This window comes from Phaethon lepturus, unplaced genomic scaffold, assembly GCF_000687285.1.
Source record: "Phaethon lepturus isolate BGI_N335 unplaced genomic scaffold, ASM68728v1 Scaffold21034, whole genome shotgun sequence".
Classification (NCBI taxonomy): domain Eukaryota; kingdom Metazoa; phylum Chordata; class Aves; order Phaethontiformes; family Phaethontidae; genus Phaethon; species Phaethon lepturus.
The window spans coordinates 1-17,554 of record NW_010535729.1 but is presented as its reverse complement, the minus strand read 5'-3'; the positions used below and the strand labels follow the sequence as shown (position 1 = coordinate 17,554).

General features: G+C 38.3%; 2 protein-coding genes across 2 annotated transcripts; one reads left to right on the top strand and one right to left on the bottom strand.

The window, feature by feature from the left end:
* Window positions 1-7: 7 nt before the first annotated feature.
* On the top strand, window positions 8-2,060 carry ANKRD37 (ankyrin repeat domain 37; the record flags this gene model as incomplete). Its single annotated transcript, XM_010285950.1, has 4 exons — window positions 8-19; window positions 355-507; window positions 1,197-1,288; window positions 1,823-2,060. Coding segments are annotated over 4 exons (495 nt in total), but the record flags the coding sequence as incomplete, so codon positions are not given.
* Window positions 2,061-3,064: 1,004 nt separating this feature from the next.
* UFSP2 (UFM1-specific peptidase 2) lies at window positions 3,065-17,209 on the bottom strand (the record flags this gene model as incomplete). Its single annotated transcript, XM_010285949.1, has 12 exons — window positions 3,065-3,251; window positions 4,700-4,824; window positions 6,281-6,357; window positions 8,425-8,549; window positions 9,898-10,062; window positions 10,513-10,659; window positions 12,162-12,354; window positions 13,210-13,367; window positions 13,691-13,757; window positions 13,838-14,018; window positions 15,855-15,933; window positions 17,145-17,209. Coding segments are annotated over 12 exons (1,469 nt in total), but the record flags the coding sequence as incomplete, so codon positions are not given.
* Between the last annotated feature and the right edge of the window lie 345 nt (window positions 17,210-17,554).

Sequence of the window (17,554 nt, the reverse complement as noted above, 5' to 3'; positions counted from 1 at the left end):
GCTGGATTGCACTTCAGAGGTGAGGGTCGGGGAGGGCCGGGCTGCTGTCGCTTCTCAGCGGGAGCCCCGCTGCGGAGCTGTATGAAGCGTGGTTTGCGTGGAGCTGCTGCGGGATATGTTGGGGCACTGCCGGTGTCGGTGAGGAGTTCTGGTTAAGAGATTAAAAGCCAAAAAAGTCATGCGCGGATTGTTTTTTTTTTTTTTTAAATGAGCATTCTCAAGGAACGTAAGGGTCCGATGATTCGCGAGGGGGATGTTTTCTGCCGTGATGCAGCGTTCTGAAGCCTCGGTGTGGCTTAGACTGGCAATAACATTGTGCTTTTGCTGTTTTTCTTGGTATCTTGTTTATCTTAGTCTGGTAGTTTCAGCAACCTGTTCGAAGCAGGAACCGCTGTGAACGCACCTGCAGATGCCTTTGGTCAGTCTCCAGCTCACTTGGCTGCTTGTGGTGGTGAAGCTTTTTTACTACTTTGGCAGCTGCAGACAGGAGCAAATTTGAACCAACAGGTAAAAATAGAGAAGTTTTGTTTCTCCCACTTCTAATCTGGCATGTCAGGAAATCCAATTACTATTATTTACATTTTTTTAATCTAAGAGAGCTTTTATATACACAGTTGTATTGCACGAGGTATCTAGGGTTGCTTATTTTAGAGTAACTTTATTTTAGCATGAACCAGAAATCCTATCTATATTGCATTAGCTATTTAATTTGATACATATATTTGAATTTCACACTTAAGAGTGCTCCATGCAATGTAAAAGAAAACTTAATTCTCTTACACAAATGAGTATTCCTTTTTCCTCTGAAATTTTGCCACTACTTCCAGTAAAGATAAGGATTTTTCCTCTAGCTGCAAAGTTTAATTTGCTTGTATCTCTGAGTTGGTAGCAGCAAGCTGTTGGTCACAGCAATCCCTCAGGTGTGCAGGTGTGCAGAGTGTATGCTGTGTAAATAATCTTTTAGAAGGTAAAGGTTAAACAATGAGTATTGCATGGGGCAGTATTTCTACTTCGCTGTGATGAACATACTGAACATTTAATGGCAGCTAATGAATGTATTCCTTTAATCTCTCTCTCAACTCACAACAAGCTAGTGTGCAGAGTAACACTCCATAAACAGTCATGTTGGAGAACAAGATAGCTTCATCCTATTGCCCTTCCTTCAAATGACTGCTATATATAAATTGTATGTTTAGGATTGCCTTGGAGAAGCCCCGATACATAAAGCAGCAAAAGTTGGGAGTTTGGAATGTCTTGCTCTCCTTGTTGCTGGTGATGCCAAAATTGAGTAAGTTGAGCTACATTTAGTCATTTCAGTAACAGTGACCATGGATACATGTATCTTACATAGTTGTTTTTCTTCTTCAGAGTGTGCATGCTAAGACTGTAAATATAGCATGACTATAGTCATAAGAGCAGTATTAAAAACTGCCCTACACACCAAAGTAGCATAGAGCGTACGTTGTTTAGGTCCATGTTAAAGACCTCCATAGTAACCGCTAAGAGAATATTCCCCATCAGAAGTTCTCCTTCTGTTAGTTTACAATTCTGACTAAAGCTGTGCTCACCTTCCTTTTGCCTTTCTGATAGGCTATGGTGGTCATAGACTGGTGACAAATTTATTTTAAAATAATTACTCCTTGTTGCATTCAGTACCAGCCCTCTGTATCAGAAGATCCCCACACTTATCCCTGACAAGCCTTCTTGGTGTTGATTCTTTATACTTCTGTCTAAAGCTACCAGTTAGTTAATCTTGACCAGTGCTTGCTCATAATATATACTACAATTTAATTGAATGGTTCTTGTTAATTCTGCATTTCAGCTTGTGCAACAACAGTGGACAAACAGCAGCAGACCTCGCGCTGGCTTACGGTTTTCTGGAATGTGCCAAGTTCCTCACAACAATTCAGCACACTCAGACAATGAAACTGAGAGGCCAGTCCGGATCCTCACTGAGTGACAGACGCAGCTTGCCCAGAGAGGATCCAGCTGCACAGAAACCAGAAAGTGAAACTAGCAGATCCATAAGCAGGAAGAGGAGACGAGCAGATGGTGTGTAATACCATTAGCTAACTACAATCCAGAATATTTTTCATATTTTTAAATGCTTTTGGCAATTAAGTCAATAAACTTCGTGTTAGATAGCAGTTGGATTTAGAAGACTGCTAGTAAGGATTAACTTGCATAGGCAGTTAAGGCTATGGTCTTGTAAAAAAAATGCGTAGTGTTTGGGGAATGCCACTAAAAAGGTTACTTTAACACGAGGGAAATAAAAACCAAAATGGTAGGTACTTTTACTGATGGAGTAGCTCACAAAGACAGCATCTTTACTACCTCCACAGGTGTATCCTAATGTTTTGATGGCGTCAGATACAGACTTACTCTTGTTTGTTCATATGACAGATCTTGTCTCCTAGCTGACAAAAGCAGCGGTTTGTAATCCCAAAATGAAATCAAGGGGTATCCGAAGTATGAAGAAGCATGACTGGACTACACCTTGAGCAGCTAGATGGATGCTGGTACATTGTTGCCTTCCGAGAAGGAGGAAAGCTGGTTTATTTTTACTTCTTACAGAAGACTTCCCCCCCCCGCCCCGAATAGTTGTATTCATACAGCTATAAATAAATGAGGATAATCATTAATTCTCTCACATTTTTTTCTGCATAAATATGAGGACAAAGTTCATAAAATTCAGCACATACAGTCATTTTTCTCCCACTCCTCTTCTAAAATGCTGTTATCAACAGTACCAGCTGCAAACGATGCCTTTGATCAGATTCGTAATGTACAACACACCTGGCTATATGCAACCTGAAAGGTACAGGACAGCTCATCTTTTGGCAAGAAAGAATTCCATAAAAGAAAAGGATGGGGTATTTCATCTGTAAAGATCTTTGCATAATAAAAAATGCTATATAAAGTTGTCCTAGCCAAAAGAAAAGAGTATTAGTTACTTAATAAATGGATTTGTAAGAAATACAGTTCACAGTAGATAACTCTTTTTTTTTTTTAGAGGTTTCATTAAAAAAAAAAATTACTCAAGCAACATTTCTATTTCAACTAGGTTTTGACTGAGTTAAAGCATTATTCTGCTAAGTAACAAGACAGTTATAACTAGATCAGCTAGTATTCTGGCTTAGGATATTCCAGCATAAGAGTGGAATTTAAATAGCTTTTGGTCGCTGAGGTAGGCAGAGATTATAATAGGCGTCCTTGTTCCAAAACTCCGGGCCCTTCCATCCACACCAGCCCTGTCCAAGAAAAAGTAAGATGGTGCTTAAATCTACTACAAATTCTGGTTTTCCTACTACTACTGGATCAGTTTTATTATTTTTAATCTAAAAATGTATGAATTCTTTTCAAATATCTATAGAATGCAATGACACACAATTTTCAGAAAGTTCTCTACATGCCTGGAAACACATAAATGGACAACATTTTACAGAGTCTCTCTCCCCACCCCAGCTCAGTTCCTAAAAAGCAGCATCTCTCTCCCCACCCCAGCCCTTCCCGCTACAGAAACTACTATTATTCTGAAACTATCATTCTCACAGTTGCCATTTCTCTTGTCTTGAAGAATCCTTGCTACCTTTGGCAAGAGCTGCTATTTCAAAGCCAAACAGAGCTCTGAATATCAGAAGGTGTGCTGATAATCATGATTTAGCAGAAAAACAGTCTAACAAAGCTCTTAAGTTTACAGGGTACTGCATAATTATCTGAGGTGTTCTCCAAGGAGAGAGCTACCAACTTCACAGTCCACCTTGGTTCCTGCCCTCCCCTGCCACTTTTGCTGAGGAAAGGGAGTCCTGCATGGATTTTTATCCTCCTGGACCATTCCTGAACACCGTCGAGCTGTAAGGCCTTTGGTTCTGCATGTTCTTTGGAAATAGTTTCTTTCTGTATTCATTTCAAGCTTTGATTGTTACGGGGTCAGCAAAATGTTTCAACAGCCCTTCTGGTTGCACCCAACCCACAGGTATCAAATAAAGACATGAAATAAAAGTTGCTATTTGCAACTTAATAGGAAGAACAGAAAAAGAAATTGATGACTTACCTATAGGATGTTTTAGCCACTTTCACAGTTTAAGTTTCTGACACTATGCTTACTGTTTTGTAATGTGCTACATCATCCCTTTTAATAGCTTTAAATATGGAAATAACATTACATACACTTTAGTTCTTCAGAGTTTTCCCAGATTTTCAAAACAGCTCAGTACCCGCCCTTTAAACTTAGTTCAAGGCCTGATCTGAGAATGCCTGGTGTTGGATTTTTTTTTTTTTTTATTATTATTTTTTAAATTTTAAATAAATGGTTATCTTAACTGCTTCAGTAATGGCATTTTACAGGCTGAACAGATCTTTCTGTTCCATTCAAAATACCAAATTCATTTATTGTTTATACCACTAGATATAAGGGGAGATGGTTCAATTCACAGAAAGAACATTTCTTTGTACTATAATAACTTTATGTAGTTGCTGACCCAATACATCTTCTCCAAAGACACTTAAGTTTCAGAAACTAACAATAAGTAGCATATATGCAGGTTAACTGGGACCAGCACTTCCTTCGTAAGGAATGGAGAAGCCACACAAGGGCCAATTTGTATTTGGCTGTACACTATTTGTTTAATTCCAAGATATATGTATATACATTCACATGTGTGTGTGTATATGTGTGTGTGTGTGCATCAAGCCTCACCTTTTCCAAAATAACATGCAGATCTTCTCCTCCAGTGTAATGTGGGTCTAGAATCAAATATTTTATGTTCCCTGTAATCTCATTCCAAGCCACTCCTAATATCGTGTGAGCCAGAACACCTCCACCTGAAATAGGAGGAACACAAATTGCTAAAAATTTTTCACCGGGATTGGCTAAATGTGCAAGCCTAAAATAAAAGTACATCAACACCTTCTATGAACGTATTAGCTTGGTTACCAAAATGGTTCTGAAGCTGTCCTACATAAGATTCTCCACATTGTTAAACAACATATCTTTACTACGACTAGGGAAGATTACTTATTTTACTTTACTTACTACAGCTACAGAATTTACTTTCCAAATTTCCTCCATGTCAGCAAGGCAGGTTAAATCCTCAGCACTTCCACCAGATGAAGTCAAGAATATTTCAAACATCGGTTTTGCTCACTTTGTCTTTAAAGAAACTTAAATGTAGAAAAGGAATCTGGAAAACTTCCTGGTTGTAAAAGGACTAAAATTAGAACAGAAATCAGAATTTCTGGATAAGGGTTATCTGCTGTTTTCTACTAAGTTCTATCGATGGATATTAGGGGCAGAGTAGCAATCTCCAACCGCCCTTTCTCTAGCCTGCAAACAGGGAAAGGGGATATTTTGATGAGCTGGCCACAGCATGTTTCTTTCAGCAATCGTGAGGAGTTTACCTCCTTGGGATACATGCAACAAACAGGAATTGCAAAAACACCAAGAGAACACAAGCAAAAAAAAAAAAAACAACCCAAAACCCACCCCAAAAAGCCAACCTCTGCCCTCCCATCAACAACAAAATTTAAACCAATCCACAAAGAGCATTACAGGGAAGGATAAGTTACAGACTAAAAGTTTTCAATATAGGATTCTAAATTCTTGAAATTCAGACAAAAAGGCTGCTGAAAGGCCAAGAATATTTCATACCAAAATTTGGACTTCTGGCACCTCTAATTTGAGTGGCTAACACTATCTTTATGGAGTGCCCAATACGGATTGTGAAAATTGACAAAATGTTATTAAAGCTGAAAATTATATTTTCAATATTCTTCATTTTCTAAATCATAGCTGTCTTGGAAACAGTTTGATTAAAGTTAGGGCATTCTTACGAATGACATTTCTTAGGTTACCAACATTTCAAGTTATTAAAACTGGTCTTAAAAAGAACATAGTAATACCGTTCTCTTCAAAGCCAGATAAACACAGCTCTTCTGTGACAGGAAGTTTTGGGGAACCATACGAACTTCTGCTACTCTAGAGACTGGAAGTCAACTCTCGAGTTCTGACTTCAACATCAGGTGTTAAGAACACCATTTAGATTGACTTTTGTTACCAGGTTAATTAATACTGAGCTTGGGAGAAATACTGAGTGAAAAGATACCAGCCAGACTAAACTGTATTGTTTGTCAGGTTCCCCTAGGAAAAGTATAATTTTTAATTCATCTAGAGTTTTTATTAACTCTTGTACAGGAAACTGAATGAGTTCTAACTGAAATGAAATTCAGCATAGGGAGGCCACGCACTTTCATCAGCATTCTTCGATACTCAAGCACTTACCAATCATAACTGGAGTTCCTTCAGTCTTGAAATGATTAGCAAGTTCTCTTCCCTGCAATGCTAGTTGAGAACCCTGGCTAGGTAAGAAAAACAACAATAGATTTGTCATCCTCACTAGGCTTAATTCTCTAATTATCCATTATACTCTAGGTAACTGATTAGAAAGTGGCTTAGAGTTTTCCTGTGTCAACATCCTGGGATAATCTGAAAAAACAAGAAGCTTTTTAATGCAACTTACAGATTCTGGTCAGACCAATGAACCTGCTGTAAGCCTAGTTGCCACTGGAGCACCTGGAGTCACCCAGCTTCTGCGAGGCATCTGCTGCTTGTCTCCCACAGTGGGGACAGCTGCTAAGCCCCAGTGGCTCCCTCCAAGTGGCTAAAAAACAGACTGGCTACCCCTGTCAGCAAGTGGGAGTCTGAAGTCACGGAACTTCATCAGAAACATGACAGAAATAAGGTGTTGATAAAGGTGTTTATAATGATGTCTCTTAAGATAGGTTTCCACTGTAATGCCCAAGCAACTGCAGCACTTGTACCCAAATTGGCTTTAAAAATCAAATCTCAAATAACATTAGTAATCTGTTAAAAGCAACACTCAGCTTTGTTATAAACTCCCTGCTTTCCTTTCCAACTATGGGGACCAGCCACTGACAAAAGAAGTCTACATGGAAAAGAAAGGCACGCACAGCACATGCACATACTCCAAGATTCAAAGCTGAAGACATACGTCTGTCAGAGACTCACATTCCCCTTAGAAGACTGACAGCACTCCCAAAGTGGTGACAGAAGCTAGGCAAGGAAATTAATACAGATATTTTTAATATCTTGTCTTTGTATTTCTTCATATAGTGGTTAACCTTTGAAAACCCGAAGAAAGCCTATGTGCCTGCTTCTCAAGTTCCTGGAGAGATGGATTAAATGCAGACACAATATAAAACTGGAACTCTGGGAAACAGTGCGTTTACAATAACGGATTCAGTACTAGTGTTGCTGGTGCCGCTGTAAAGTCTTATTTCCACAAAGAGTTAGAGGTGCTAGCTGGAAATAAGCCCGAGACAAAAATGCTATCCACTGCCAGTGACCAGCTGAAAAAGAAGCATGACACTTCTTCTCAGCATGGTAGTGATGTTGGCCTTTCATAATCCTCAGAAACATTGGTGCTCCCTTGTAGCAGCCCTATAAGCAATTCTACCCAGGTCACAAAGGAATCTATTCTATACTCTTACATGCAGGAATAAAAACCTTCATACTGGCAAGGCCTGTCACAGCTGCTGTAAATAATAGGTGGATCATCTGCAAATACAAGCTCTAGAACAGAAAAGATCAAAATTGGCTCTGTAAAGCTTTACAAAACATTGAAGGGATGAACTATTTTCCTACTGTTAAGAATCACCATCACTGTGGTCACATGCTCTTTTACAGTATCTAAAGCAGAACTTACTAAATGTAACCCATGTGTAGCATTTTCTTTGTCTAGAATTTTCATACACGCTAAGTAAGTATACATTATTTCGTGATTGTATTTATCACAAAAAGTTCAGAGATCTGTAGTCTGCTTAGCGCTGCCTAAGTGATAAAAATCCAGTAATTTTGCTTCTGAAAAATGCTGAACATTGTTATTTTTCTCCTAAATGTATTTGTAGGGTTCTTTATCATGTATGAGAGCATCATATTGTCAGAATGGAAACAAATCCCTTGTTTTATCTGTCACACAAACCCCAGAAAAAGAGAACACTATTTCCAGGCTGCTCAGGAATTTTCCTCAATCCTGAACTGATGGGTTAGCTCTGTGGATGAAGGAATAATTTACAGTCAGTGTGCATTCGGTTCATTATGACTGCCAGACTTGTGTGCTTGCTTCAAAAATTACACTTGCGGTGCAAAGGAATACATCAGTTTGCATATCCTTAAGCAATTTATAGCAACTGCAAACTGGAACCCCAAGCCCACAAGAAATTTAGCAACACCTGCATCTGTAAGCACTGAGCACAACCAAAGGCAGGAAAACAGGTTTTATGAATGAAGAACCCTTAAAAGATTTATGATCTCTTTTATCCCATGTATTCTAATGGTAATTTGCATTTTAAGGCATTCAGTCTTTTTAATAATTACTGAGCTATTAAACAGATACTGATTCTTACCTGACAAATAATATTTTTGACGTTATTCCAAAAAGCTGATTCAAAACAAGCTGCACCTCAATCGAACCAATCCATTGCTGTGACCCAACAAATGCTGCAGGCTTGTCTCCGGCATCAACCAGTGCCTTTACAACATCACAATGAAGAAAAAAAACAAACGTCAACAACATATAGTAAGCAATTCTACCACTTTTTGTGAACAAGGTTGGTTGATGTATGGGAACGTGTCAAAAGCTGGTCAAAAGCAGACAAATGGATGTCAACTTCACTCACAGCGGTTCTGTTTTGGAAATGTCACTTAACACTCATACAGACAGTGCCTATAAGCACAGAGTATAACCCCAGGTCCACAGGCAAGACTTCAAGCTGGGATGGTGAGCACTGAGCTTCCTAATAATGGAGTGTATCACTTGTACTGCAGAATCCACTTCACAGACTGAAGTACCTGAATTCCCATTCAAAGCATCTCAGAAAAGGATCCATAAAATAGTGCTTCGAGGAAGAGGCCACTGAAATACACCGAAGGTTGGGGTTCATTTTAAACTCTTCTCCATTCTGAGGCTTCTATGTTACATGCAGAACTTGAGAGAGGCCTTTTCTGCTCAGGATACAAAGCCCATAAAGTCTCCTGAAGGCTACTGCCCTCTTCTAGATGTCTAAAAATACTACAGGAGCGTATGGACTTTGGCTACTTTTAGGTTTAGGTGCGGACTGAGAAACCTTCAGGAAATGCAGTTTTAACTTCAGTGCTCACATCCCTGTTGGGTATGATGAAGGTTGTTTTAAGGACTGAATCAAACTTTGCTAAAAGTGTTCAGTAAATGAATATAACGCAAAGAACTATTTTTAGAAGACCGAAGATAACTGCAGTATTTCTTGCTAGGCAATACAATGTCAGCTACCCAGGCCTACTGTTTTTCTTCACTGCTGTTAACAGAAATGAACATATTCTGGTATGCATTCAAATTCACAATAGAAAAAGATGTGAAGGAGAGTTCAAAAAAAACCATGAAAAGCCCACTACTCTCAAAGTTGCAAAAGAAAGCAGTAAATCAACGAATGACACCTGGGGACTAATCCAGCTGTCACTGAATACAAAAGTAAGTTTTAAATCTAATTTTAATATGACACATTGGGTGCTTTGTTTTCTTTCATTTGGCAAAAACAGTGAAAATGTCATAATTTGAGCTTCTAATAGAACATTAATCCAAGGAAATATTTAGAAGAGTGTTTTAATGAGTCTTATTTGTACAGATAATGACATCTGACACTGATTTGGAGGCAGATCTCCTATAATAAAACTTGTTAAAAATAGTAATTCAGAATTACTGCAGTTCAATTTAAAAGATAAATTAAAAACATCACATAAATCCAAAGTCTAAAATACATGCATTTGGTATTTTAAAGAGAATCTATAAAAACTTTTCTAGACAAATATGCATAAAATAATTAATCTACTTAAATGCTCTGTACCTGTTGGATTTCCTTGTGTGTTGGTACAGGTGTATCAATGTAACCTTGGTGCTTGAACCAAGAACAGATTGTCTGCAGAGACCGATAGGCACAGCCCCAACCACTGTCATCAATCCGATCCTGCATATAGTGGTGATAACTATATACACCATGTACTAAATAAACCTGCACATAAAGAGACAACATAAATGCATCTGATCAGACTTGCATCAATTTTCAGAGAAGTCAGACAACTTCTCACTTGCACTGTAAAAGCTTTCAGTTGGGGATTGCAACTCTTTGGAAGAATTGAAGGGTTGTTATTCACACATCATTATTCCTCCTGGTTTTGTCTCCTACATGTTTCTGTTCATAGTTTTAGTTTATTGTCTTGGTTCTGAGAAAATTTAAAATACATGCGGAAAATGTGTACATCCTTTTCCAATAAAATGCAATTTCTTTGGCACAAATATAACTGAAGCAATGCCATTTTGTGCAGAGAAGTCCTTGTGCTCAAAAGGCCAAGCCAGTCACTTCACTTTCTCTTCTATACAATATTGACTGTCTAAATTACTAAGAACAAATCTCAAGTAAAATAAAAAGTACTTTCTTAGAAATGTTTCAATTTAAACATACCATACCAGACTCCATACCAGGTGAATTAAGATGTAAATGTGGATTTCTAAGATACCCATCTTTATATGGTTCGTCTGGAAAATGATAAGCATTTGCTCTCTTGAAATATGGTCTGTCACAAGGCAAATTGAATAATCCATGCAATTCCTACATGCCAGTTAGAATAAAAATATAGAGCACAATTCAAATTTTGGATTAAAAGAAACATCACATCGTAAGTAACAACAAAGACATAAACCATTTTAACAGCACAGTTTAGCAAATTAATATATTAAAATCTGCTTAATTAAACACTCAGCTTTACTATAAGATCTCAGCTCTCAAAGGAAGCTCACACAGGCTTACCTCCTATCTAAAGGGCCCACTATTTTATGCAGTCCTGTTAGATAATGCCTGCTGGAGCCCCACTGAAGATATCGTGAGTGACAAGTGTCTTATGAAAGTATGAAAAAATATGCCATAATAGAAAAGGATTACAGTTTTAGCTATGTAGTAATATAGGTACACAGACTCTGAATTATAACCTTAATTAATACTGAAGACATACAAATACCACATACTGAGACATGGAAAGGAAAGATGCTGAGCTTACGGTTTAAGCAGATTCAGTCTATTTTTAGATCTCTTAAGCACTGTTTATAACACAGCAGTCACATTTAAAGAGATACATTGTCTTATATCACAGAGCTTAAGAGTGACAGGAATGATGAGATCATCTAGGATAATGTGTGTAATGCAGGTAATATATTTTACGCAGATGACCCAACACTGAACCCAACTACATTAGCTGCATTAACACTTAGCAACCAGTGGATAAGAGTGAACAGAAGACAGAGCAGGAAAGACGTATGTGCCACCAGTGCCTGAGGCCTCTGCAAATGGAAGGAATAGATTAGGTTTTATATACCCAGTAATGCTTCACACGGAAGAAGAAATGAGAAATCCCCACGGCTTCTACACCTCTAAGGCAGCAGAAGATCCTTTTCCCACTCTCAGCACGTGTAACTGTGCGACCTGAACTCATACCTGCCAGGTACACGTCTCAACCTGGAAGGACTGCCACATCAGAATATCTTCCCACCTCATCCATATTCCTTTTTCTAGATGTGTCAACCCAGAAGGCAGGCAAACAAACAAAAGCTAGCTAAGGCTGGTCAGCTATGAGCCACAAAAAGCAGCCCCCCAAAACAAACAAACGAAAAACCCCAACACCACACAACCCCAAGAAAGAAACCAAAACAAACAAAAAACCCCCAACCCTACCCCTTCAGGACATGTGTTAAAGCCTAAAAATAATAACACGCTACAAGTCATCTGATATTCTACCATGGAAGTGGAGAAATTCAAAGAATCCAATAGCAGAAGTATAATTTAGATACAACCTAAACCAAATCCTGTGTAGTTTTAAAGTTTTTATTGCTCCCTTACAAAAATGAGATCTGATACATTTTATAAAATAGCTTCTAATAAACCAAGCTTCCACATTCAGTATACTGCTTCAGTTATACTAAAAATAAATTAAAAAATAGCAGTTATCTTAGTATTTATTCTACGTTGGCTAAATGAAATGCTTTACCACTGCTTCAGTTAAAATAACTAACAAAAACAATATAAAAAAATCAGGTTCTGTTAGTATTTGTTGGCTTTACCTTTCTGTAACTTTCCAGTTGATCATCTGAAATACCTGTAGGATATGAGATTGTTACGAGATGATTTTTTCCTGGTAATATGAAATGAAATTGTTCTGGTACAACAATTGATGTTCCCTTCATATATTTCATAATGCAGCTTTCCATGTCAGTTAATTGCCTGTGAATTGCCTTCACCAAGAGATTCTGTACCCTGCAAAGTATAAGGGAGAAGTGGAACAGTGATGGTGGATCACTTTCTCTCATAGCTCTGATAGCTATACAATACTTATACACATATTTGCACCTAGTCTGACGATTTGCACCTGGTCTGACGAACTCACTACTTCCATGCTTCCACGCCCACAGAGAGAGACAGAACCTCACCATGCTTAACTCAAAGCATGTCTGCAGACAGAAACTACTCCCTAGTGATTCAACCCTCCAAAGTGCAGATACTTGTCTCCTATCAGAAACAAAACTATTATGAGCATTTGCCAAAATAAGAGTTACATATATGACTATATGGGGGTTTCTTTTGCATTTTATCCACCCCATTTATCATTACTTCAGAGTAAAATCCTATGGGAAAAAAACGCAAGTTATAAACAGAGGAAGACTCTAATGTTTTCCACCTTCCTAACCCAGCTGCAGCCCCTAATGCAGTACTGAGATTACAAAGACTCATGAAATACACTCCAGTTCTCACTCTTATACACACTTGCATAGGGAGTTAAGAATTAGTTAAAAGACTATAGTTAAAAGAATTTTTAGAACATTTTCCCGACTTTCTCAATTCCTTGCTGAGCAATAGTTACGAGTTATCAAATCTACCAGATATGAATAAACTGAAGTTTTTGTAGATAGCAAAAGGATTATGTCTCAAGGTTATTAAGGCTAGCAGCCATCTACAGGAGCTTTTATTATTTACATAGTTAAATCCCACTACAGAAATACTACATGCTACTTCATTAAACTGATTAATGATATGATACGATAGCTTTACTTCATTATTTCAAGAAAAAGCAGAAATGAAGCCGAAAAATTACAAGTTCAGGATAACACTTACTTTCCCCATGTTTCTTCTGGAGAAACAGATACAACAACATCAACTGGTAATGTCATATTAACATAGTGGTGTTCCTTATTTTCCCTTTCAATGACTGGAGCCAACGCAGCTAACGAAGACGTCATTTCCAACATGAGGTCTATATTGACTATCTGCTGCTGCAGAAAATAAAGATACCGATAATAAGTCTCCAACAACACATGCACCAAGGCAGCAAAAGTAAGACTGTAGATATTTGGTAACAAACTCAGTAATGAAATAATCATGTTTAAAAAAGTCTAGTAATGTTAAAGACAAACTTCTACGTGCTGATCTACTGTAGATGGATCCGTGCATTCATGCCGAGTCTCAATGACTTTAAAGGATTCTCTAAGTCATGTCAATGTCTATTTTTGTAGAGAAAAGTTGACAGAGGGCAGATCTAAAAATTTTTAAATGATAGGTTGTCTGATATAACTTCTTAGCATGGCAAGACACATACCGTATCTTGTAACTTCTTATCCTTTTTTTTGCCAAGCTTTCGTTTGGTCTCATCATCTTGATCAAATCTGAAGTATCAACAGAAAGAGAAACTTCTGTAATATGAAATTGTTCTATTTCAAAATTATATATTTTAAAATATACTCACTGTATAAATCGTCTTATCTCCTTGCAAGCAGAATCATCAGTCAGCTCTGGAACAGTATTCATACCATTGTTAGGCCACACATAGACTGAGCTGTGGCGAATTCTTAATAAAAGAACATCTGAGGACAGTTTGTTTGCAAGGTCACTGAAAACATATCCTAATGCCTTTTTCGTTGATGCCTCTGAAACACAATAAGGATACAATTAGCCTAGAAAATTCCCTCACTTTTGTTGAAGCTGCTGGGCATACGTTTAAAAAAAAATCATATGTTTTGACTTGGACTAAAAACCTAAGTGCTGTTATGATCAGAAAAATGGCTATGTAAACAAAAACTGAGGTAAGATTTCACTTAGCAGGTCTGTCTCAAACATTCACACTCATACCTGCCTGAACAAGAGTGTACTATTTCTCTCAGATGCTGTCAAATATGAAGAGCTGAATGAATTACAGAAGAATAACCTACACCATAGTCAATTCTCACATCAATTACCTCTTAACCAAGCCTACAGTTGCACAAGAACTTCTACACAGAGACAAACTTCTATGTATGGTTATATTTAGTCTTTTGAGTAAATCCTGGAAAGATTCCATCTGAGTCACATATTTCTGACTTCATATCATTATTCAGAATTATAAACCAAAAACATAGGAAGTTTTTGGAAAAGCAGGGCCTACACTCCAGCTGCAAACCAAATTTTGGCCAAACGTACACTTGTAACTGTAATCCACACCCTGGTCAGCCTGAATCTTTATTACCAGTATAGAACTTTGTCTTTCAGAGCTTGACTTTTTAAGTTTCACACACTCCTGAACCAAGACTAGATATGACACAGAAACTTTTGCACATTACCTGCATTCTTCTCCTCACTGAGTAGATTAAAAACAATTACTTAGAATGCAGCAAGGTATACAAAGCCTAACAAGTTACCGAAGACTATGCCAAATTGTTTTTCTTGAATGCATTAACTTAGATTTGGCCGCCACTAGTTGACTTTTGCACTACAAGTCTGTAAAAACTATGGTATTAGAAAAAACAAACCCTAACGTATTTAGCTAAATTTCCACCAAAACTCAGTGCCTTCAACGGAGTGGTCTGCCATAACAAGTGTGAACACCATGCACTCCAACAATCTGAATAGCACTCTGCTTCGCTGTGGTTAAAATCAACTACACTGTAAATGAAGTCCAATAAATAGCATTTCTCTGGGGATGCAATTCACCAAAAGTTGCAGTGCATCAGGCCAACGTATTCAACACCTCTGTTCCACATCATGAATTGAAATGAGCCAAAATTCCTTTTCAAGGTTCACTAGCGGTGAATTCAGAGTTTCTAATAAAGACACATCCTTTTAAGATGCAGAACGAGGCTACAGTTGAGCTAAAGACACCTTCCTTCTGCACTCCACCCTATGCTAGCTCACTGGCTGCTGAGAGCTTTCAGCAGACTTTCTGAAGTGAATGTCACATTATTGTAAGAATATGGGACTAGAGTAGCCTCTTAACACCATATGGTCTAGTCCCAATTCCACATGGAATTGCAGTAGCCAATCCCGCCTAAATTCAGTAGAGTAACTAGTTAGCTTTCTCATCTTCTCTATTTTTCTAGGAAGACTGGCTCACAATCTCAAAACTGAAATACTAGTATAATCCTGTTATAATGAATTCATTTTCATCAAGTTATTCTCTGCTTTGAATTTCATGGTAAACTTTGGATTCAAACTGAAAAGTGATCCCAATACTATATCCATAAGTAGGAAAAATACATAAATGAAATGGCCTAAAAAAGGCAATTTAAACTTTACTTCAAATTAAAAATAATAAACATATGATGGAAAGAGACAGTCAGAAAAACGAATGGAGATAAAGAATAACATTTTTTGTACTTAATATTTACAGGTTTGGGAAGAAGCACCTAACATCAGGTGAAATGCCAAGAAAACAAACATCATAGCTAGTTAATTAATATTTATAAAAATAACCTTTTATTAAGAAATCTATCATAGTCTTATAGACACACCATCAGTAGTTGCTAGCTGAAATGCAAGATCCAAGCCTCCTCTTATTCTAAAGAGGATGTCCATAGCTTCTAGAATTACCTAAGGAGAAAAAAAAGAGGCAATGAAAATTAATAGTTATTTCAACATGCTTCCTCTCAAGTCACAATGGACTGTTATTATGCCACAGCGTGCAAGCACACCAGTAATTACTGCAGCTGCTCAGGGTACGAAAGGCCAGTAAATAAATAGGGAAGTGAGTGGCACAGCAGCACATAGTTGCCAGAGCCAGTACCACAATTACATGAGTACTGCTACAAACACAGTCCTTAAAACACGTTTTTTACCTAAACAAGAAACTCTTAATTCTATACTTTTATCATTTAGAAATATTTTGGGTAAAATGTCATTGTTTCTCATTGTTTCCACGCAAATGTCATGTTCCCATCTTATGGGTCATCTTCTTGTTCAAGTAAACCAAGGACTGCTCTGAGCATTAGACTAGAAAGGTAATTAAGCACATCTGTAAGTGTGCATTCACCTTGGTTAGGAAATCACAGCTTCAGGGAAATTAAAAAAAAAAGGGACACACACACACACACCCCCTCTACAGCCCAGTTTCACATTTGACAGGAAGTGCTGCTTATGCCAGCACAGAGACCACCCAGCTGTTTCTTTCCCCTCCCAAAGTCCCTGCTGTGTCCCCACAACTGCTCATTGCAGACATTTTAACACGAATTTCATCAGAGAACTCATCCAGATGGAAAACCACCCTGTTATTGAGAGAAGACTTTTTCAGCCAGATCAATCCCCAGTCACGTTCAAGATATTGCTACAAAAACAGCCATGCTAGAACACAGAGGAACAAAAGGTGACAGCCCAGAAGAGTGTGGGTATTCTCAATTTAACAGTCCCCAAAGAGAAATGCTTCATGGCTTTAATTGCTCTAAAAAAACCCCCCAAACAACTGCACGAATAATTACACCAAGACCCTTTGGAAAGGCTTATCATGTAACTGTTTGCTTACAAAGTATGGGAAACGTCCAGTTGCAATGCTATCGTTATTCATTAACTAACCAAAAACATAGGCCAAATTTTCTTTGCATTAAAAGTATTCTAAGCAGATATAAAAAGTTATACAGGTCTGATGAAAATACAAGCACCTACACTTTTAGCTTTGGGTGAAGGATTTTCAGGTTTCTGCAATTCTAGAGTGCCAAAGTTCATGAAACACAAAAAGCAAGATCGCCATGTCTAGCGTTCTCGTTCCTGAAGCATAATCATGAACTATTTCAGATAACACAGCTACCCACATTAAAAAGGCCTTGGAACGTGGGATCTACAACTGCCAGTACGTGAAAAAAGCTTCCCTGGGCTACTGTCAAAGATGTTTTTTATTTGAATTATTACAACCTAAGAATACCCTCACGAATGAAAGGCAGAGCTCCGCAAAAGGAGTAAGAGAGGGTTTGGCCTTTGGATAGTGGCTCATGGTGGACGACGAGGTCTTCCGACAAGCCCCTGACAAAAGCCAGGCAGGCTGGGACACCCCGGCCCCCAGGGCGATGGGAAGGGCTGTTGCGAGGGGGCAGCCGGGAGGGGCCGCTGCCCCGTTTGACACCGCCCGGCCCTGCAGAAAGAGCCTCGCACCCTCAGCTGCCCAAGGGGCCGCGACACCTCCTCCCCCCGAGCTGCCCCGCACGCCGCCGCGGAGTGCCCACCC